The sequence below is a fragment of the Leuciscus leuciscus genome (assembly GCF_965113295.1).
Source record: "Leuciscus leuciscus genome assembly, chromosome: 22".
In the NCBI taxonomy this organism is placed as follows: domain Eukaryota; kingdom Metazoa; phylum Chordata; class Actinopteri; order Cypriniformes; family Leuciscidae; genus Leuciscus; species Leuciscus leuciscus.
Window position 1 is genome coordinate 14,349,644 of NC_138746.1, and position 23,478 is coordinate 14,373,121.

Sequence of the window (23,478 nt, forward strand, 5' to 3'; positions counted from 1 at the left end):
CCATCTAGAGGGCAACAGAGAAAACTGCAACTTTTGAACCCATTTCACCTTTTTCATCCCCCAAATGTGCACTATAAGCCTTTATTGATCGACCTGGGAATGACATAGTGGCCAGCATGTTCTTTAGGGGAGAAGGTAAATCGATAATGGCTCTGTCTGGAAAGGGACCTCGGTATCGATCTTAAAGAAGCCCAGGACTTGACTTCAGCCACAGTGTGGGAGAGATACTGTGACTTGTCTTATGAAATCAGACACCCTCGACAACTCGTTTGAAAATGGCCCAAAACTTGATGGCTGTTTGAGGCCCAGGTTGTTTGTAAAAATGACTACGTTTTCCTGCTGGAAACATCCCAGCTAGGGTTTGTGAAAGGACATCGAGCTTTGATGTCTTAATGGTCTTTTTCATCATTATTTCAGTGTCAGCTTGTTAACCCCAAAATGCAGTGCGATCAATGCACAGTGAGTAATTCTCCAAAAGGCAGCACTAAAGCCAGGTCACATTCAAACACATGGTCATAAATAGTCTCACTGACTGCAAATGCAATTGGCTGCTATTGGGGCTATATATCTAGCCTATATATCTGACCTTACTATATGTAAGGTCCTTCTGTGCCAATTTAAAAAATAATAATATCTTAATATTCAGGATGATGTTAAATAATATATTCACCTTAATGTTGAGGTGTAGCTCAAGGTGATTCTTACCCGCACAGAGTGCTGTTTCCTTCCACAGGTGCGATTCTTAGAGTCAGTGTGAATTGTGTGCTCACCACCACAGAAATATTAAGACCATTCCCAACTGTGGCAAGGGGCTGATAAAGACACTATAGAAGACGTAGATATCTGTTATTTAACATTTATTTAATATAAGCCATTTTGATAGTTCAAGCAGGCTCTACAGGTTAGTATGGGAAATTACATAAAGGTTTATATTGCTCACAAAATTCCAACTGTATTGTGAATGGAACAAATTTATTGATTTAGTCTATTTCTTTTTGGTACAAAAATGCTTGAAACACTCATAAGTCACAATCAAGACAATTAAACAACTTTGAAGTACCTTATAACAGTAATCTGAGGTGTAGTAAACACTAATGTTGTATGGAAGTTCATTATGGAATATTAGCAATGCCTCATCCATTTTCAGCTTGTAAACTAAAAAAAAAAGGACAGAGGCACTGAGATTGCAGTATCTAACAATACAACGAATAGACGTATTTCATGAATACACATTTTAAACAACTTGAATCTCATAATTATGACCTACCTTTATGACGTATTTCACACATCCCTGCTGAGAGAAGAGTAAAAAAGAAAACATTCAAGATATTGATTATCTTCATTGTTGAATCCAAACCTGCTGTATTTCTTTTTATTCTTTTTGTGCAAATGAAAATAAAAGGAAGCTCAAAGATCACTGTACATGTGATTGATTACAGTGATCTTTGAGATGTGTCGGAGTTTTATTACCAGAAGGCACCACAAGATTGACGGAAGATATGAAGGTTAAAGGGATAGATAACCCAAAAATGAAAATACTGTCAATAATTACTCATCATCATGTCATTCCAAACCCGTAAGACTTTCGTTGATCTTTGGAACACAAATGACGATATTTTTGATGAAATCTGAGAGATTTCTGTCCCTCCAGACAGCTACACAACTACCACTTTGGCACTTCGAAAAGTTCATAAAGAGATCGTAAAACTAATCCATATGAATTGAGTGATTTAGTACAAATTTTCTTAAGAGACTCAATCGCTTTATATGATGAACAGATTTTATTTAGGATTTTATTCACATATAAACACTGATCAGCGAACACAAACAAAAGCTCAAACGAACCTGCTTGACGCGCGAGAACAAACCTCATTGGTTCTTGCGGAAACTCAAACATGCTGCATAACACACGAGAATGAACCTCATTGGTTCCTGCGGAAGCTCAAACATTCTGATTAACACAAGAGAATGAACCTCATTGGTTTCTGTGGAAGCTCAAACGTTCTGCGTAACACACAAGAATGAACCTCATTGGTTCTTGTGGAAGCTCAAACGCGAGAATGAACCTCATTGGTTCTTGCGGAAGCTCAAACGCGAGAATGAACCTCATTGGTTCTTGCGGAAGCTCAAACTAGAGAATGAACCTCATTGGTTCTTGCGGAAGCTCAAACTAGAGAATGAAACTCATTGGTTATCGCATGTCAAGTGAACATGCTTTTACCACAAATTATGTGGGAGTTGATATTTACATGCGAATAAAAGGCTACATTCAATCTGTTCATCATATAAAGTAGGGATGCACAATGAATCGCAATTTACATGAAATCAATTATGAAATCGCAAAAGCTGCGATTATTTTTATTAATCTTTTTATAGTATGTTAAACTTGTCACTTTTTGAGTGTTGAGAGTGTTTTGAGAGTGTTTAAGTGTGTCCCTTTAAATGCAAATGAGCTGCTGCTCCTGGCACAGAGGTGCAAAACTTTTTATGTTCAAATGAGTTATTTGAAATGAGTTAAATGAATTATGTTTTATGAGTCAGACAAAGATGGAGAGACTCAAAAGGAAGTGACAACATGTAGAATGCAACAGGCCATTACTGAATGGTTAATGATGTATTTATGTAGCTGATGTGGAGTTAACTATCCTCTAGTCAGTGATCAGCATATTCTGTCATTATAATCTATAAATGTGTTCCTGAGGGCGGGGTTTATGCAAATTTTAGGGTTTGTGATGTCACTAACCTGGGAAGAAGCTTGTGTAGTCCCGGTCAGCCATTTGTTGTAGTCCTTAAAAGTGGACTACTTTAAGTGATTTCTGTAAAAGAAAATATCTCCCATTGATTTGAACTTTGAGCGTCGGAACTTTGCAGATGTTATTTATGCTCAAACAGCAACATTACACACTAACTAAAGTTAAAAAAGTTAAATCATAATCAACCACACCTTTAATAACATGCTTTTACTCCAAACTCACTTCATAATGACAGTTGAGCATCTTTCTGTGAGATGATGTGGCTTCTTACACAGAATAAGGAAGTGTGTTTATTAGTCATGTTTAATCAATCAAAGCATTTCAATTTTCTGTTTATTCAGCTACAGTGGAAGTATGATGCCCATAGGGATTTCCTGGAATGACGTGTGTTATCATACTTCTGTGGTGCGCATTTCTGACTTTCAGATGGAGTAAAATGTACTAACTTTACTGATCAGCCGTGCTAAAATAATCTCAGCCTTTGCCAAATTGCGTGCGGTTTCATTTAGATCAATCGGGCAGCCCTAATATAGCAATCTCGTCTCTTCAGAAAATTTAGACTAAACCGATCAATTCATATGTATTCGTTTTTTACGATCTCTTTATGAACTTTTTGAAGCGCAAAGTGGCAGTTGCGTAGCTGCAAATGTATGGAAGTAGAATAATGTCAAATGTTTTTTAAATAAAAAGCCTGTTGAATTGCAAAAAAAAAAGGCATTGCATTAACCATGCTTGCATTTTAATGCATTGTATTTTTAGTGCTTACATTTTTATGGGCTGAAATTCAACATGGTTGAATATTTAAGCTGTGAATATTTCAATTTCAAACACCTTTTTATTATCGGCAATCTTCTGCTTTTCCTGCAGTTCCTGGACGTCAATGTTGAATTTACTGTCGAATTTGAACCACTGAATTTGTGGAAGCGAATTTGCAAAGCGAAATAAAATGGACCGAAAATTGCCTGTTGAATATTATTGGTTGTATTTTTAAACAGTTTGAATATTTTGGAAGTGAAATATGAAAGGTGAATATGGATTATTGAATTTTTAATAATGAAAAGGTGTTTGAAATGTTTTTAATTGAAATATTCACAGCTTAAATATTCAACCATGTTGAATTTCAGCCCATAAAAATGTAAGCACTAAAAATACAATGCATTAAAATGCAAGCATGGTTAATGCAATGCCTATTTTTTTTCAAGTAGTGCAATTCAACAGGCTTTTTATTTCAAAAACATTTGACATTATTCTACTTCCATACAAATGGAGGGACAGACAGACAAATCTCTCAGATTTCATTAAAAAGATAGCCTATTCTTTTGTGCTCCGAAGATCAACGATAGTCTTACGGGTTTGGAATGACATGAGGGTGGGTGAGACGGTGTTAACAGAATTTTCATTTTTGGGTGAACTATCCCTTTAATTGTCTAACCCGGGAAGTCTAGGAATAGTCTAGGACTAACGTTAGTCCGTACATGCTAGATAAATAAGGAAAATTTGACGGAATGCACACCCAATGTGTCTTAAGATCTAGCCTATGCTTAATATGCAGAGAGAGAGAGAGAGAGAGAGAGAGAGAGAGAGAGAGAGAGAGAGAGAGAGAGAGAGAGTATTATGAGCGTGTGTGAATTACCTCAGTCTGTGCGTCTCTCACTAGCGTCTACTAATAGCGAAACCAACTTTACGTTTATCTGCACTAGCTGCACCACTAATTTTGTGGCAATTTTTTCCCCGTTTTTATCATATTCCATCGGGCTGTGTCGTTGTGGGTATTATAGGCTCTGTGGGCTGTAAAGAAAGACATTTGAAATAACTGAATTCTTCTGGCGAAGTGATATGTAGTAATGCGGTCAAGACCTGCCTGGAACTACTTTAAGCCGTGAGTTTTTCGTCAACTAATCAGAATCAAGCAAGCATTCAACACTGCTAAAAACTGCATGCAAGTGTGTGAGGATGATACTTTATTCATAAAAGGCGCGAAAAACAATGATCAGCATCCAAAATATGTTATAAATTATACATGTATTTAAGAAGAAAAGAGAAGAACAGAAATGTCTTCATTAAAATAATATTATCTTATCTTAGGGCAAAAGGGGAAATGAGAACTTCTCATGTTTTTACTCTCTGTCATGTTAATTATTCCGTTTTTCTGAGTTTTTATTTTATTAAAGTGTGTGTGTGTGTGTGTGTGTGTGTGTGTGTGTGTGTGTGTGTGTGTGTGTGTGTGTGTGTGTGACCCTTGATGAATCCTTTCATTTAACAGGGATAATTTCCGGTTGTGCCAAATTCATATCTTTTCAGGCGTGAACAGCAGTCGTTACAAATAATACGAAATGCGCATTTTAACAAATTAAATGGCTTGAATTTTCCCGAACACGTGCTTGATGCTAGAAGCCATTTTTAACCGTTTTTGTCGTCTGAAGGCAGGTAGGTTATTATTTGTTCATGGTCAAATTGTATTATATTCTCTCACTGTCTGGAATTGCAAACGCCTTTCTGTTTTCACCATAGACTGTAAAAAAAAAAAAAAAGAAAGAAAGAAAAAAAGGTTTTCACCATAGACTGTAAAAAAAAGATTTTTCACAGATTCACACTCATCTTTTGTTCAGGCTTCTAGCAGGGCAGCAGCAAGAGGGCCCCTACTTTAATATTAAATAGTGCGTGCTGACGTAACCTGGTAGATTTTCAAGAGCGTCCAATACGCAACTTAGTTAATATTCATAAGTCGTCCCTTCACCATAGTAGGATTCGTACATTCGTACTCTAGCCACAGGTTGAAATCCAGCTGCATGCACGAGACCATAGCAGCACCACACGCACAGCACTTTCAACATGGTAAGAGAAAACATATATATATATATTTTTTAAATAAAAGTTTTTTATTCTTATTATTGCATGTGTGGATTAACAACCACTTTAGTGTCTTAGTACATAACTCTTAACTTTGCAATTAAATACATAACCGTGCCACAAACGAGATGCTTCAAATAAAACTGGAATGGGCTGAACAGGTATCGTGCTATTTTTATATTAACAGTGATTTTTTAAATCTGACGTTTTATTTTCGTATTATTCGTTTTGTATCGTTTTTTTCGTGTTTTGCAATATACATTTGTTCATGTGTATATATATTTTTTAAAAGCACATAGTATAGTGCTCAATTTATCATTAACATATCAAGGTCTGTTATTGATTTGATAGAACTACCGTGGCTTTACTTCGCTTTCTTTGTCGTGGCGTGTCTGTTCGTGCAGCAGCATTAGCTCAACAGATTACACCGTCGCTAAGAGACCTGTTGATGTCAGTCTGCTTTATCAGTGTTGGAGCTTCATCATGACTGACATGTGTTTGCATAGGCTCTCTGACGCAATTCACTGATGGTTCATTCAGGGATTATAGTGTGTGGATAGTACAATAGAAAATGCTGACACAAATCAACTTAATTTCCCTTTCATTCAATTAAAAGTGCACAAAATGTATCACAAAGCATATAGAGAAAATGTAGAAAGCCTACATTTTCAAGTCTGTTACCTTTTTATAAATGAACATTTCAATATATTGTAATAATGTCTTCTTTTTTTAACAGGCCTGTGTTTAAAGCTCATGTGATCTTAAAGGGGAAAGGGCGCGAAGGGTTAAATTGCTTAGGAATTTCATTGCCCCGACCACCGTCATAAGGTGGAAGCTCTTAAAATTGAAAATGCAAGTCATCATTGATTCCATATGGGGCTCACAACAACCAATCACAGTCCTTTTTTCAGAAACATCCCCCTCAGAATGGTTGCTTAAGAGTGTGAGTGTTTGCAAAACTGTTCAAATAGTATTTGTTCTATTAACAAATAATGATTATATCTTATATGTAAAACATTTACAATTAAATGCAGTACTAGGCCTATTTAACTTTTGTTTAGTTATATTATTACGTAGGTAAAAACACACACACACACACACACACACACACACACACACACACACACACACACACTCACACACTCACTCACTCACTCACTCTCACTCTCTCTCCTGGGCATGGCAAATGGCAAAATATGGTATTTAAAATATATTTATTTTAGGACCATGTTTATTGATTTATATTAGGAACAAGAAAATCACTAGTCAAGACATTAGCAAGAATTGCAAAAATAACTGTAGACAAAGTAACTTACCATGGGACATCCTTTCCCTTTGTTTTCTTTAAATATTTAAGCCGTGTGGGTAAACTTGCAGACAGCTTTTTGCAGGAAGAAGAGTCAGTGTTGTTCCACTCAATGTTAATGGCTTCAAACAGTTCATGAGTAGTTGAAAAAGGTCTCCCAGTTAGTTTGGGTTTAATGTGAGATCAAATATTCACTATAGGGTTCAAATCTGGATTCTGACCAAGGGCAAAACATGATCCTGATGGACTTGTTCTCAAGCTACTTCTCGGTTGTCTTTGCAGTTTGGACAGGAGCATTGTCTTGCTGAAAAATGACATCTGATCATTCCTCTTTAGAATACAACTTTTCAGTTGGGGGAAGCAAGCCATTCTGTAATATTCTCCTGTTACTCCAAAGCATTAAATGACTTTTCACAGTGAAGTAGCTCACCAATTCCAGCAGCTTAAAGGCTCCCCACAATGGCACTGTTCCTACATGCTTATCTGTGGTAGAGATTTTCGAGGACATCACTCTGGAGCATCACCATGTAATTTGTGTTTCATTGTAATTCATCACTCCACACACATCTTCCCATATTCTGCCAAAAACATCATTCTGTCTTTGATGGTTTTCTGAGACCGCAATGGTTTTTTAAAGTAGTGCATTTTCTTAGATTTTGCTGACCAATAATTTGTGATTTAAGACAATTAAAACCTTATTGTTCAGCCATTTTTGGCTTGGACATTTTGCCCAGGAGTGTATATAAACATCTTACTCACAGAGATGTGACACGCTTTGTAACATTCATTCTTACGAACTTCACTTTAGGATATTTTCTTACCAGAACTGTTTTAAACACTAAGGCTGGGAAGATTCAGACTCTTACCATGGAGGAGAGGGAGCACATCTTGCCCATGATGAGGAATGCTCAGTGGGTGGAGGTGGTGGGGAGAGATGCTATTTACAAAGAGTTTCTCTTCAAAGACTTCAATCAGGTAATAAACTATGTAAAACTGCCAAGAGAGACAAGGCTATAAAACTATTTAGAGTGACATACTTCACAACACATATAGCCTACCCTATGACATGCTCTTTTCCATTTAGGCTTTTGGGTTCATGTCCAGAGTAGCACTACAGGCTGAGAAAATGGATCATCATCCCGAATGGTTTAATGTGTATAACAAGGTAAATAGATAGGCCCATCATCAGTAAGGCTAGCATGGTCATCGCTGTGATTGCATTAGTGCCTAAATAAGGAATTAGGAAAGTTATTGTAATAATATGTAGTGATTAATCATTGATAAAACCATGAACGTTTGTGAAGAACATAAATGCCAGTTTTGATTTCATGTTGACTGTCCTGTCTGCCTGTTTTATCTCTGGTAGGTTCAAATCACCCTCAGTACTCATGAATGTGGAGGAATCTCGCAGCGTGACATCACCCTCGCAACCTTCATAGATCAGGCCTCTGTCTATTGAATGGATCCTCTCTCTTGACAGCTTGTCAGTCAACCTCTGTAGCCTGTAAAACTGGATCAAAAATATTGTAAATCTTCATGTATCACACTTCAAGTTTTGACTGTGTGTTGTCTGCCTGTTACACTTGATCTTTTCCCGATAAGTATTAATTGTACATTCAAGACAAATTTCATCTTTTAAATCATTTCACAGTACATAAATGATCAGAGAATTGCTAGAACACCATAGAGACCGGTGAAACACTATTACATTACTCTATTCTATGGCTTATAGTATTTTTTAAACTAAATGTATGGTGCCTTTATTTGCATTTGATCCAATGATGAAATGGTTAGTGCCTCAATGAATTGGAATAAACTGAATGTTTGTCAACTTTGGCTGTGAAATCAATGTATTCATTTGCTTCCCATTTAATCAACGAAGGACCCAAAAAGCATTTTTGGATTTAAAAATCGTACTGCTTTTCAGCATTCAAGTTTTAAAAATTCATTTCAAGTCAGTGTGTTATTTTTCATTCAGTAGTAGTGTTGCATCTCACACTTTAATACAGGCATTCTGTGTGATTGACAAAAGGTTTAGAGTAAGGTGTTTTGTAACCCTAGAATGCATGAACCAAAAAACCTACACAAAGGCATAAAGGGTTCAAAATGGCCCGTATTGGAATGAATGGTTTTCTTCAAATAATAGGTGTCCTATTCAAAGTCATCCAAATTATTGACGATACACAGATTTTTTAATATACCAAACATGTTTGTCCATCAAATTTCCTTGCATATATATATACACATTACAAAAAGATAAAAAAAAAAATTTTTTTAAATGCAGTTGTACTTTTTCTAAACTAATTTAGATCTATTCTAGTCTGAACCTTCAATACATTTCTCCACCTACATTTCTCACATGTCATTGGAAAAAGATCTTTGTAGACAGACAGAATATTTCACATATGATTTGCACTTTTCTAAGCATGACTTTTAGAGATTACCTCTTCCTTTGTGTGGGCCTTAAGCTGTCCTTCCAGTAGCCTTTCTCTACTGCATCTGAAATCGCAAACTGTCTGAGAAGGTTCTACTTTTGATGAACTTCATGACTGTTAAAGTATGCATGCAATTAGTATAAATAATACAAATTATTATAATATATATATATATATATATTTTTTTTTTAAAGTAATCCATAAAGTTAAGGAAAGTAAATATAATCATTGAGAAATTTTAAACAAAAATACTGAAGGTAAAAAATTCCATAGGAAATGAATACGGGTCAATTTGACCCCCTTTATGCATTCTAGGGTTAAAGTTTAATTTTTAACTTGAGCGCAGTGTTTTAGAACGTGAGACACTGCAAAAAAGCGACCCAATCAGACATGTCATTCTGTAAAACAGTGAAAAGTAAATATATTATGCGACCAGAATATTAATATTTCTTTTAGGACCATGTTTATTGATTTATATTAGGAACAAGAAAACATTACAGGACAAACTTGAAACGGATTGCATGATGTGGTAAAGGCCTAGTCCCTGAGGCAGATTTAGCTACTATGTTAACCTAATAGCGCACACACCCTGACGACTGTGAAAGGCATTTAGGTGAATGCTGCTAGTTTTGTGCTTCATACAACCATAACCATAGAGGTCATGTAATGCTTCAAATATTCAGATCAAGGTGCCTCAGTTTCAGTAGTTACAGTAATTACAGATTATTGCATAATGACATTACAATGCTTAATTTAGGCAAGAAGGGTAACTTTTTGAAGACAAAAATCCACATCTATGTCTTAGCCTAAGGCATGTTACAGTTCTTGAGAATACACTACTACAGTAGTATCATAGAAAAAAACTATCCTGCCTCCTACTCGAGTACCCAAAAGAGGTACATGAAAATTACTGAAAAAACATTGAAATATGAGACATTATATTAGTGATTTAAAATATTTAAAAAAACACACAGTGGTCACAAATATTATAAATGCTTATGGGATTATATAGCTGACAAGATCTGATGTGATGTTTCCATGGTACCGTGTCATCACTTCCTCATATCACTGACTTCATGCACAAATTAATTTCCCTTCTTGTTGTTCCAGGGCTTATCTGTCATTCAGTTAAGTTGGAACAAAGAAACCAAACAAAACACACAAATATAACTCAAAGGAAAACTCATAAATCAATTGGAAAGACCGCTGAAAACCTTCAAACCATACTGTGAAAAACTTTGACTCTCTGAAAACCATAACCTGGAGCATGGCATTGACTTGTGATCAAAATGTCCACTTAGGTGACATTTCTCAGGATTTAGACAAAAGGGAAACAATCAATGATTAAGTTTACAATTAATTGAAATAGATTTGAGGTAGATAGGGTGAAATGTGGTCATTAAAAACCCATATGGATGGGAATTTCAACCAGGTAATATTGACTACACAACATGGTCAATGGATTTGTTACATTTTGCCCTGATATCAGGTAATTTAAAAACAGTGAGAAATCTTTTCAGTAAGATGGATGTTTTGCGACTGGACTATCAAATGTCTACTAGATATGGGGAATTTAAAATAAATAAATAAAACTAAACATTTGTAATATAGGTTTCACCTGAGCAGCCCTACCATTCTAAAATGGTCTGTTATGTTTTCAAGTTTCTATTGAGAATTAAATATTGGGAATATTAAAAAACTAACACTGTGGTTTTTCCATGTTGATCAGATTATGGATTTTATCCTAATCTGCATTATTTAACTCTCAGAAATTGTCCAAACTGTTTGTCAATAACTTGGGTGAAAAATCACCAGATGTTAAAACATTGTGACAACATTATTCCCTGGTATCTTGAGGTTTAAGTGTCAAACACTTCCAAAATAAACAGTGGGAGTGTGATCAAATACATATGGTGTGCACCAGTCATAAAAATAAGAAATGAAAGAAGTAAATCTGCACTCACTGCTCACCAAAATTAGACTAAGATATCCCAGACCCTTCACAGATTCACATAGATACTTGTGCAGCTGTCTCCATAGTCTTACAGACAGGATACCGTCACTCCTCAGTCACGAATCCCAAAATATCAGGTGACTATGGCTTATACATAAAATAGTTAGTTGTAAATAGACGACTGAATGAAGTAAATGAATGATTAGATGATTGTGGTGAGCATCCCTTCGGCCAGCTAAGGGTGGAGACCCCTGGCAGTCAATCTCAGTGCACTTTGGAGTTTCCATTCATGTGGTTCTTATGGTTTTTGTGGGGCTTGTTCTGTATCTTGGCCACCTCAGTGCTATAGAGGCAGTCCAAAAAGCCCTGTGAGATCTCAGTCACCATCGATCGGTCAGGAATGGACTGGGCCATGCCATAGATGGCTCCCTACGACATAAAAGAGGAAAGTTTACAATGGTAATTTCATTAGATGAGATTTAACATGTACAACTTGACTGAAGTGGACTGGAGGTGCAAAGAGAGGATTTTTACCCATCTGATTTCAGGACAATGACCATTTTGCCAGAAAAAAGTATATATAGTATATTATAAAGTACTCGAAATGTGAAGTTTGCACTTTTGATTGGACAAAAATCTATTTAAAGGTGAATTTGGTCAACTTCTAGGAGTGCAACAGTATAGGAATCACCGTTCAGAAGTTTGAGGTCAGTAAGATTTTTTTGTTTTTGTGAAAGAAATTGATAGTTTTATTTAGCAAGGATGCATTAAACTAACTAAACAAGACTAAACTTTTGATATTTCAATTAATCAAAGAATCCTGAAAAATCTATCAAGGTTTTAACACATTTTTCAACATTGATAATACTAAGAAATGTTTATTGAGCACCAAATCAGCCTTACAGAATGATTTCTGAAGGATCATGTGATACCAAAGACTGGATTAATGGCTGCTGGAAATTCAGCTTTGCCATCACAGGAATAACATACATTTTTAAATATATTAAAGTAGAAAACAGTTATTTTAAATCATTATAATATTTCTCAATACTACCGTATTTACTGTATTTTTGCAGCCCTGGTGAGAATACTGTTAAGTAGATTATTACAAAATTTTACTGACCCCAAACTTTAAAACAGTACTGTAAATCGACTCAAAGGTGTAAGATTTTGACCTTTTATTGTTAAGACAAACTTATGAGTAAAATGATAAGTGAATGGTATGTCAAAAAAAAGAAAAGGAAACTCACCATTCCCGTGGTCTTCTCTTTAGGATTCTTCATGATGATGGCTACTTCTCTCTTCACATCACTGATGAACTGCTCTGCTACACTAGGCTGCGTGTGTAGCATTGTGACACAAATATGAATGCTGAAAGGGAACAACAAAAGATGTATGAACAATGATCTAAGAAACAACGTTTCTGACCAGTGCCTAAAATGTAAAGTTAATATGGTGAAAATGTATAAACGTTTTTTTTTTTTTGCATAATTTAATTGTGGCATTGAATTATGACTAACTTTCATTCTGTTTCAGGGACAGTACGTTAATTTTCATAACTTGCACAAGTAACACATTTCTCTTTTTTTAACCATACCTAGATGGGAACTGCAGAGTGTTGAGATTCCAGCCCTTTGAAGTCAGTGCATTAGATAAGCGAAAGATATCAAAAACATCGGAGCCTAATGCCACCACAGACACCTCTGGATCCCCGAATACAAACAGCCCATCTATTTTACGGATTCTGTGGGAAGAGAGTTTTTTCAGATGTTGTTTCAGCACACAATGTCTTTCCTGGCATGTAAATGTTAACTGCCATGCAAATTTATTTGGCACAGTTGATATACATTCAAAGCAACACTTTGCCTGTGTCTCATTTACTATTATGCGTTTTATTATAAATGACATTATACTGACCCTGCTTTGATTTTGCGTGCTGTCCCAATGATTTTCTTGGTGGCCTCAATGTATCCGTTCTCACCCATGTGCATCATAGTAGCCCAACAGGCTGCAATTATGCCTCCAGGCCGAGATCCAGCCATGGATGGAGACGCGTAAATTCCTCCCTGCCAATCTGGCGCGACAAAATACTGGTAGTGGCGATATTTCCTTTCACTGTAGAGCACCACTGAGGAGCCTTTGGGAGCATAACCATACTGTGGAGACACAATTATTTATTAATAATATAATATATTTCAGTGTCACATGATCCTTCAGAAATCATTCTAATATGCTGATTTGGTGCTCATAAAACATCAATGTTATCACCAAAACTATCAATGTTAAAAACAGTTAATATTTATGTGGAAACTGTGATGCATTTTTAAAGATTCTTTGATGATTAGGGAGTTTGTCACTTTTGATCAATTTAATGCATCCTTGCTGAATGAATGTATTAATTTCCTTCACAAAAAAAATAAAATAATAATCTTAGCGACCACAAACTTTTGAACAGTAGTGTATTTTTATTTATTAATTTATCTCAATATCAAGTTCTCACCTTATGTGTATCAGCTGAGATACTGGTCACACCTTTGACCCGGAAATCAAAGGGATCAAGTTTGAAACCCGCTTTTTCCATAAATACTATCAGGAACCCACCCAAGCATGCATCCACATGGAATGGGATGTTGTATTTTAAGGCAAGCTAAAAAAATAAATAAATAAAAAGTTATAGAATAAGTTACAGAATATATTTTAGATTAATTTATACAAAGATAAAAAAAAAAGCACTGGATTACATGTCCATTTTAATAAGCAAATATTACCTTTGCCACTTCTGCTACAGAGTCCATAATTCCATGCGGGAACTGAGGAGCTGAACACACCAGCATTGCTGTGTTTCCAGAGATGGCCCTCTTCATGGCCTATGGTCAAAAAAAAAGTAGTCGTTCAAATTAGATGGACGTCAATATTCACAAAAACATTGAATGAATTAGAAATGTACCCAATTACTGTGAACAAACCAAACAGCAGTACCTTCACATCAACTTTCATGGTCTTCTTGTCCAGAGGTACATGAATGAGCTTCATCCCAAAGTAATGTGCAGCTTTGTCAAACGCAGCATGGACGCTCACGGGAGCAATGCTACAGCATAGACAAAACAAATCATATAAATCGATTTTTACAGTGGATTTGAATAAAGTGACTTCCTTTAAGTTGCACTGATTAAACAAATTGTTTCTTCAAGTAAAATAAAACAGTAAATAGAAAAATAAATAGAGTACAGTGTTGGTTGACCTAAGCAGAAGAGAGCATTATAACTGCAAAGGCTGGATTTTTTTTTACTAGACCGAGACAGTACATACATCTCTGGGTGTTTGATGCCACGTTCATGAGCCATGTCTCTGTATGCCTTGCATGCCATCAGGATGCTTTCTGTTCCACCTGAGGTAACCTTTTATGATAGAAACACACAAAACAAATAATTCAATTTCAACCACATTATTCCATCAGGGAAGATGGTGAGAAAAACTCACTGTGCCACAGGAGTCTGGCCCTCCTTTAAATAGAGTGCACGCCATCCGCACCACTTCTGCCTCCATCTTCCTAACCCCGGGGAACAGGTCTGGGTGGAGGGGGTTTGTCCAGGCAAAGTCACCATACACCTGCAAATCAGAGGAACACAAAATCCAGGATTTATTTCTTGTTTCACAATGCTTTGCTAGATTCAAAAGTAAAGTGAACATCTAAACAAGCGTTTCCCAACCTTGTTTGTCATATGTATCACTACAACCCCATCAAGTAGCACTTCATCGACACCAGATAAAAAACGTCCCATTAACTCTTACACTACCATTTGGGGTCAGTAACATTAAATTATTTAAAAGTGACAGTAAAATTACAAATAAATGCTGTTCTTTTGAACTTTCTATTTGTCAAATAATCTTGAAAAGAAATGCATCACAGTTTCCACAAAATATTAAGGGGCACAACAGTTTTGAGCATTGATAATTATCCAAAGCACTAAATCAGCATATTAGAATGATTTCTGAAGGATCATGAAATAATGATCGGCTTTGCCGTCACAGAAATAAACTACAATTTAAAATCAATTTAAAAATAAAAATGATTTTAATTTGTAATAATATTTCACAATATTGCAGTTTTAACTTTATGTTCCATCAAACCAAATGTAGCCTTGTTGAGCATTAGAGACTTTCAAAAACAATTTTTTTTAAACTTACCAACCCCAAACTTTAAATGGTAGTGTATATTAAATTAAATTAGATATTATACTGGATGCAATTTATCACTTTTAATAGTTACACTATTCTTTTTTTAATAATTTTTTTTTTTTTTTTATGATTCAAGTCACTAAAAGCAAATCAATACTTTGGGTGAAACAAAGACATCAGATAGCACAAATATTCTGCATGTGATCCACAAAAACGTATAAAATCATTGAACACATTTTCCTTTAAAATGAGCTGAATCATGAGACTAATCTTTTCTTTAATTTTGTCCAGTTTTACAAGTTAAAGCAAAAGCAAAAGCAAAAACACCCCCTTGAACACACATACCCCTGTTTGGGATTTATTGATCTAAATGATTAAAGGCCATTCTACCTTCACCAGGAGATCTGTGAGCGTCTTATCCCCCCAGTAGACTGCACCTGACACTTTGCCTTTCGCCCAGTCTACCTCACCTGAAATCAGAAGTATTAAAAAGAAATTGATGACAGAACAACAGTGGGACACTAACTTGTAATATAAACCAGCTGCATTATATCCAAGTAAATAAAAGTGCTTGCAGAGAAACTGCACGCACACTACCGTAGGGCAAATTCAGTCTGAGAACATCTGGCTGACACTTTAAGAGTTTCTGATTTATCTTTGACGCCTTTGGGCTCTCCATCATTACAACAGATGGGAGTTGGGACAGGCTGAAGGTGACTCACTCAGTGTCTCATATTCCCTGATCTTGTCAAGGAGCTGTGTGTGGGTGAGGCCTTGTGCTGGTAGGTGTTTGGTGTAGCTCATGCCTTCCTTCAGTGTGCACAGACTCACTGACATGTCATCCAATGCTTTGTTGAGCTGACTCTGAATCTGATGAGGGAAAGGTTAGGGAGAAAACAAAAAGAGTCAAACAAACCTGAATGTTTCATTAAAACCAGAAATATAGGGGACAGAGGAATTGAGGGGAAAATAAACCTTTATAAATAAATTATTAAAAAATATTTAACTTCAACAAAAAAACATTAAGGTGTAAACAGAGTATTTTACATTTAAAAAAAAAATATTAAAAAAATATTATATATGTATAAACAAAAACTATTTCATTGCAAAATGTAATTATTATTATTAACAACTATTGTTTTATTAAATAATCTACAGTTCTTGAAACTTACGGAATCACAAAAATAATTGTTTGATTAATTTTATATATATCGAAAGTCTCAGATTGTTCAAACAAAAGAAGTTAGGGAAAACAAGGTTAAGAACCAATGTCTAAGGGGTGTTTAGGTTGTAATAATTTTTGATGTTAAGCTGGTTAGTTGCATCTCAATAAATATCATAAAGAAGATAAAACAGACTCAAATCAAAATCAACCTGCAGTTGGTTCTGACTGGAACCAGACATCTATTCAGGTTAATGACCTAAAGTAAACCCTGGTATAATCACAGGATCATATTGTGAAAGTGTGATAAAAGCTTTATTTCCACTTCGGCATGGCAATGGTGACTTAATCATCCATCAGTGAGTCAGAAAGAGAAGTCTGAAGGAAGAAAGGGAACTATAAAACCAATAGATGCTTACTGTTGCTCCGACAAATGGGATTTTTCTGATGATTTTAAAGAATTGCTTCTTTACTCTTGACGTCAGGCCTAGAAAACACGAACAATGAACAAATTGTGGTGAAGATGTAACATGAAATGACTCCACAGAGACATTTTTTCAAATATGAGTTGCTTTACACAATTCTAGCCAGTCAATGCTTGAGACTTTCTAAACAATCTCTTATTTTAGACGTAGAGTCAATAGAAGTTTGGCATGTAAAATTAAACAAATGAGAGACATCGGTGTAAAAGTTTGGGGATTTTTTCCTCAGCTTCCTCAGAAACCATTGTTTCTGGTTGATGAAACAATGAATTAAAAATGTGCTACAGATTTTGTTATTTTCAAGTGGCCTTGACATTTTGCAACTTTGTTTTAAGACTTCCTGACTTATGAACAGCAAAGAGGGACAACATGATTATTTACCTACTATTAGCTTGCAACATAATGATGTTTCAGATGGTTTCGCAGTAATAATGAAAACTGTAGCTTAAGACTATGAAAAGACTGTTGATAAATCAACCATTATATGCACTGACTATTATTAACCATATTAGAACAAATATTTGAAAAATCAAAACAACAAAAATTCATTGCATTTCATTGTTTTTTTCTTTTTCTTTATTGACTCTTGGAAAGACACCTTCCAGATCCTGTACACATTTTGAGGTTTTGAAATGTGAAGTTTGAGGTCAGTAAAATTATTTAGTAAAAACCTTTAAAAAATAAATAAATTAATAAATAAAAACATTTAATCAGCAGGGATGCATTAAATTGAGTGACAATGAATACTTTTATAATGTAACAAAAGATTTCCATTTCAAATAAATGTTTTTCTTTTGAACATTCTATTCAAGAATAAAAAAATAAATAAAAAAAGTATCACTGTTTTAAAAAATATGAATCAGAGCAGCAAATCAGCATATTAGAATGATTTCTGAAAGATTATGTGATACTGAAGACTGGAGTAATGATGCTGAAAATTCACATCTCAAAAATCAATTACATTTAAAAAAATAAAATATATTAAAATATAAAGTTATTGTAAATTTTAATAATATTTCACAGTTTAACTGTTTTATGTTTGATCACATAAATGCAGCCTTGGTGAGCATAAGACACTTCTTTCAAAAACATTAAAAAAAATCTTACTGTCCTCAAACCTTTGAATGGTAGTGTAAACCTGACCACATATTTAATATGCCTGATGCATTCAGAAGTTCAAAGACATGAATGATCGATAGCACTTACTATCTTGCTGGAAAAGGAAGCCCTTTAGCCACACCGCACCGAGCGTTGACAGCAAAGTGGTCGCAATGATCTGCCATGGCTCCAGACCAGCACACTGAGTATTCACAAAGACCCGAGCCTCCTCTATGTACAGCAGCACCATCTCCTTATACACCTCCAAGGCACTCTGCATGAGGAAAGGAGACATGTTATTGTCAATCAAGGCAACTTGACCAGAAATAAACCCAATCCGATTTCAATAAACAGCTGGAAAACTACAAAGCTTAAGCAGATCAAGACAAGACTCAACACATAGACCAATAATTGGCTACTTACCAGCAATTACAAGCCTCAGCCACATTAATCAATCAATAAACATTGATAGAAGAGTCAATAAACAACCTACTACTGAAGGGTTAGAAACTACTACAAAATGCTGGCTATCAGTTCCCAGATTAGCATAATAACAGCTAATAGCAAATTAAAATCTCAATAAAAACCATTCAAAATTATACTTTAATACTTACTATAGAGAATTGATTCATACTTAATTGTCTCAAGAGCTTGGCTTCACTAATGACACTTAAGACAACTGTGGGAGGAGAATGTCTAACTTCAGCCACACGAATCAGGGAGAGCTTAGTAGATAACTACATTCACAGATATTGTTCCTACTGACCACACCTTATTCATTATGAAAAACTGGCCGCACAAAACCCAAAGCAAAGACTTAAAATGGGCCTTTAAGGATATGGGTGCAATAAATAAAAAAATCCCCTACAAAAATACTAGTTCGAGTCTATTATACTGAAAAGTACATATTTATAAATGGCTAGTTTATCTCATTTAAACAAGCGGGAAAAAAGCATATCTGGTGGACGCATTTCACAATCACTATTTTTTACAGCACAATGTGGTCTTGCTTGATAACAGCGCAGATTGTGTCCCATAACAGCATGCGGGAAACGTGGAGGTCAACAGAACAAAGTCTTAGCCAACCATATTCATGAGTATGTCAACTCCTAGTAATCTGCAATGAATGAGCATCTCATTTCTTCTTCAAAAGCCAGACTAAAAGCTATAATTTGCAATCGGAGTATGTAAAGAGCACTAGTTATATTAGAAGCATATATTATCTTGAATGTAGCACAATAAATGACACGTAATTAGACTACTAGACATATTAAAACAAAATTAAAAGGTATTCCTTTTGTCAAGGAGATAATGAATAAATCAGACAAGAGCTACACAACACCCCCTGAATGGAGTCCATGACAAGCTCTCCGACAGGTTTAGCAGGGTTTGCAAAGTACAGCGGATTTAGAGGAGCAGGTAAACAGGTCATGTTAGTGAACAACTGAAACTTTGACCAGGACTGAGGTGCATCATATGTTCGGGATCCAAATATAACAAAAGCATGAAATGTGGAACCTCAACTGCACTAAAAACCAAATCTTTAAAGCCAGCATCCCATCAGTCGGTGAACGGGATTTCACCAAGTACAACATGTTCCTGGATCAACATCTTTGCTAATCCTGGAACAACATTTCAATCAACCAGTCAGATTTGAGAGACAAGTTTACACTTTATGTTAAGTTTAGGCTTACAACCAGAATAGGTGCTTCTACATCAGTGTTATTCACCTATCATTTCCCTCTGATTTTAGGGAGAAGTTATGGGTAGGGTTAGGTTTAGGGGTAAGGGTTAGCACTAATTGTTCTTTCAGGATCAACAAAATATGTTGATAGAGGAACATGTCTTACTTGGCAAAACCACGATGACCATCAGTTTTATGTAACAAGACCTACAAACAGCTTCTCAGTGCATAACGTGCCATAAAATGCTGAGATTATGTTATCTTGTAAAAGGGGCAAAAGGCAAAGACAGCAGAAACACATTGCAAAAGAGATGAAGAGATGTACACGTCTGCTATGTTATACAACAAGTCTTCTGAAAATGACAGATAACACGATTGTGATAAAAGAACATATATGAAGCACTTGGATGGGTTTAGTTTGAATCAATATGTTTATAAATAAATATGCTGTGGCCCCTAAACGCTTGCTTTCAGGTCCTAGTGTACTACAGACAATCACACCCTCTCTACTCAAGCTTTGATTATTTGTCTGTTGTTGAGTCAAAGAGCTCATGATTCCAATGTCTTAAAGAGGATCACACATAAAGTGCTGTGTGGCAGCGCAGTCTATCTTTCATAGCACTCAAGACAATATGTCTATGATAAAGTGTATAGTAAATAAAAAGTTGGAAGTCTACATGAATTTTTTTTGGTTTAATTCAAATAATTTAAATATACATAATTGCTTTTATATGAAATCACCCATATACACTGACTATACCATTCAAAAGTCTGGGGTCAGGACGAATTTTTTAGATAGAAATTAAGACAATTATTCAGCAATGATGCTTTACATTGATAAGAAGTGACAGTGCAGACATTAATAAGGGCACAAAAGATTCATATTTAAATAAACACTATTCTTTGGAACTTTGTATTTATCAAGGAATACTGGGGGGAAAAAGTATCACAATTTCCACAAAAAATTTCAAGCAGAACAACTGTTTAACATTGATAATCATAAGTTTATGTTCACATGTTATGTACAAATCATATGTTTCTTGAGCAGCAAAACAACATATTAGAATGATTTCTGAAGGATCATGTAACACTGAAGACTGGAGTAATTATGCTGAAAATTCAGCTTTGCCATCACAGGAAAGAATCATATTAAATAAAATATATAACCAGAGAAGCCAGATATTTTAAATGTTTAATAATATTTCACAATGCTACTGTATTACTGTATTTTTGATCAAATAAATGCAGATTTGGTGAGCATAAGATACTTCTTACAAAAACATTAAAAAAATATTACTGACCCCAAGCATTTGAACTGAAGTGTACATTAAAGCATTAGGGGAAAAAATGAACAAACAAACACACATACACACATATATATATGGATGACTGAGGCTGTCATTCTTCATAGTATCTTTTTTTGTGTTTCACATAAGAAATGACATACGGGTGACTATATGATGACAGACTTTTATTTTTGGCGTGAAATATCCCTTTCATAAAGCCCTGAAAAATCCCTAGCATTCACACAGCATCAGACGAACCAAAAACAGTCTCAACAGATGCTGCTAAACCATAGTCAAAACAGATCTTGCCCCCATTGTACACTCTTGTTAAGAATAGCACTTCCTCTGGGTTTGAGCCTGTCACAGGAAGGTTTCTGAAGAACACATACACAATGAAACATAAAATGTCCCTCTCTGCACCTGGCTGTTCTACAAAGACAAGTGATTATTACAGAGAAACGGTTTTATAATAGCCCTCCTCTCACCTATATCACCTATATCAAACCGTGCATGATGTGACTCCTTTACACAGCAGCACAGAAGACATACACAAAATTTTATATAGGACATGATAATAAACATGAAAGGTATGACATTTGGGCCCAGACACTCTCTCTCTCTAAAAAACAACAACACTTCAAATGGATAATAAACTTTCTACATGATAAGATCACCTGAATTCCCAACAGTGAAAGTGATTTTTTTTTTAAATATCAGATAAAAGTGTCACACATAGATCTGATACACTGAATCATCATTACAGCTCTACAGGGTAAATGAAGTATGTCGACTAACAAAACAAAGTAACATAATACGATGGACCAAAACATGCTTATTTTCTATAGTCGAAGCTTTCGTTGTGACATAACCATGGCTTGTTTGTATAGCTGGAACAGACTATTTTTAAAGCACAGCTGATTTCTAATTGACATCATACCCACTCACCCTGTAGTCCATTTTGTTTGCCAAGGTTACACCCCGTCTGGAATAAGTCGCTTCTTCAACTACTCCGGGAGAAATGGGGAAGATAGTCTGAAAGATCTTTGTTAGGCTTGTTTTGAGAGCGGATGCCCCGTTGCATGACACAATCAGAGGAGCAAGCTTATATCAGGAAGTGCTGTATGAGTAAAAGGGGACGCGATTTGCTTTCAGGCGAGACTCCACATTCGCTGATCTTCATATACTGCGCGCGTCCTTCATCACAGTGATTAGTCCAGCACACATGCTGTTAGAATCTGTGAAAGTCACTACCTCCTGCTGCCGATTCGCAGATTCGACACGGTTTACATGGTAATTTCCAGGGAGGTCTGTGTCTGTAGAGTATATTTGTATTATATTAGTCTGCGAAACGATCTTTTAATGTACTGTATTTTTATGTATTGTTTTTGTATGTATTTATTATTATTGTTGTTGGTTCATTTTATATCATTTATTTTTATTTGTATTATTATTAATTAAGTTTTAATCATCAGAAAGTACCACATCTACGTTTTTATTTTATTTATTTATTAATATTTTTTTTGTAAAGGAAGGGACTGCCTAGAAAACTTAATTCATATTCATTGAATTAATAATTTCATCATAGGTTATTTGCAATAATGATCTACTGAGTTGGGCTGCATTGATATTTTCTATGATAAGTCAAGTCACCTTTATTTATTTAGCGCTTTTTACAATACAGATTGTTTCAAAACAGCTTTACAGTGATAACAGGAAAATAATGCAACAAAGTCTGTTTCGGCTGTACAGCAGATCTGGAAGAAAATAGCGTCAGTCCAACTTAAGTAAGTTCAGCGATGGTTCATTTTTGTTGTAAGTTATTAATTTTGTTCAATTATATAGCCGCTTATCTATATCGTCCAGCTCAGTTCAGTTCTCATATAATGGTGTACAATGCAGGCAGATCAATATTATTGTTGAATATTAAGTGTCCCCCCAACTAAGCAAGCCAAAAGGCGACAGTGGCAAACTTTTGTGTTGGTTTTTTACAGTGTGGTTTCATGCACATGCAGTGCTTTGAATGGTCACTTGATGGCGCTATTGATGTTTTTAAAGGACACGCTGGGTATTTTGGTAATGTTTCTACCTTGTTTTGTTTAACCTTATAAGTTAATAAGTTTTATATATATATATATATATATATATATATATATATATATATATATATATATATATATATATATATATATATATATATATATATATATATATATATATACTGAGTTAATAGGTTGTTCATATAGTTGTGGTCATTTACATTTATTACAGTTCTTTTTTTTAACTACAATA

The 23,478-nt window shown here is 35.1% G+C and overlaps 3 protein-coding genes and 1 long non-coding RNA gene across 7 annotated transcripts in view; 2 read left to right on the forward strand and 2 right to left on the reverse strand.

The window, feature by feature from the left end:
• LOC309487233 (heparan-alpha-glucosaminide N-acetyltransferase) overlaps nt 1–1,433 on the reverse strand; it is a 29,817-nt gene extending 28,384 nt beyond the window's left edge. For both annotated transcript variants that reach the window (XM_082154826.1, XM_082154825.1), the window contains exons 1-3: nt 1,268–1,433; nt 1,061–1,155; nt 706–824 (exon numbers count right to left, since the gene is read on the reverse strand). In XM_082154826.1, the coding sequence (XP_082010952.1) occupies nt 706–824; nt 1,061–1,155; nt 1,268–1,343 (290 nt within the window). In that variant the 5' untranslated portion in view covers nt 1,344–1,433. The remainder of the gene's footprint in view (nt 1–705; nt 825–1,060; nt 1,156–1,267) is intronic.
• The window catches only part of LOC309487270, a 93,610-nt gene that overhangs the window by 60,902 nt on the left and 9,230 nt on the right, over nt 1–23,478 (forward strand). The window lies entirely within an intron of this gene.
• pcbd1 (pterin-4 alpha-carbinolamine dehydratase/dimerization cofactor of hepatocyte nuclear factor 1 alpha) lies at nt 5,496–8,740 on the forward strand. Of its 3 annotated transcripts, none has more exons than XM_082154880.1 (4): nt 5,496–5,588; nt 7,753–7,884; nt 7,994–8,074; nt 8,276–8,740. In XM_082154880.1, exons 1-4 carry the CDS (start codon nt 5,586–5,588, stop codon nt 8,366–8,368), a joined length of 309 nt encoding a protein of 102 aa, XP_082011006.1. In that variant the 5' UTR covers nt 5,496–5,585; the 3' UTR covers nt 8,369–8,740. The 3 variants fall into 3 exon arrangements, with proteins under 3 accessions (XP_082011006.1, XP_082011004.1, XP_082011005.1); XM_082154878.1 differs by having other exon boundaries at nt 5,518–5,588; nt 7,718–7,884; XM_082154879.1 differs by lacking the exon at nt 5,496–5,588 and adding an exon at nt 5,621–5,764.
• Nucleotides 9,785–22,307, reverse strand: sgpl1 (sphingosine-1-phosphate lyase 1). Its single transcript, XM_082154830.1, has 14 exons — nt 22,135–22,307; nt 18,328–18,493; nt 17,059–17,126; nt 16,200–16,347; nt 15,868–15,947; nt 14,779–14,907; nt 14,608–14,696; nt 14,278–14,386; nt 14,067–14,165; nt 13,799–13,945; nt 13,216–13,454; nt 12,896–13,042; nt 12,549–12,669; nt 9,785–11,727 (listed from the first exon to the last, which is right to left on the reverse strand). Exons 1-14 carry the CDS (start codon nt 22,144–22,146, stop codon nt 11,563–11,565), a joined length of 1,719 nt encoding a protein of 572 aa, XP_082010956.1. The 5' UTR covers nt 22,147–22,307; the 3' UTR covers nt 9,785–11,562.

Excerpts from the sequence above, each read along its gene's own strand:
- pcbd1 (XM_082154878.1), top strand. The coding sequence starts at position 5,543 with ATGCACGAGACCATAGCAGCACCACACGCACAGCACTTTCAACATG. Across the intron at positions 5,589-7,717 it reads CGCACAGCACTTTCAACATG|GATATTTTCTTACCAGAACT; the intron begins GTAAGAGAAAAC and ends ACTTCACTTTAG. Across the intron at positions 8,075-8,275 it reads GGTTTAATGTGTATAACAAG|GTTCAAATCACCCTCAGTAC; the intron begins GTAAATAGATAG and ends TATCTCTGGTAG.
- sgpl1 (XM_082154830.1), bottom strand. Across the intron at positions 13,455-13,798 it reads TCTCAGCTGATACACATAAG|TATGGTTATGCTCCCAAAGG; the intron begins GTGAGAACTTGA and ends GTGTCTCCACAG. Across the intron at positions 11,728-12,548 it reads AAGAGAAGACCACGGGAATG|GGAGCCATCTATGGCATGGC; the intron begins GTGAGTTTCCTT and ends TTTATGTCGTAG.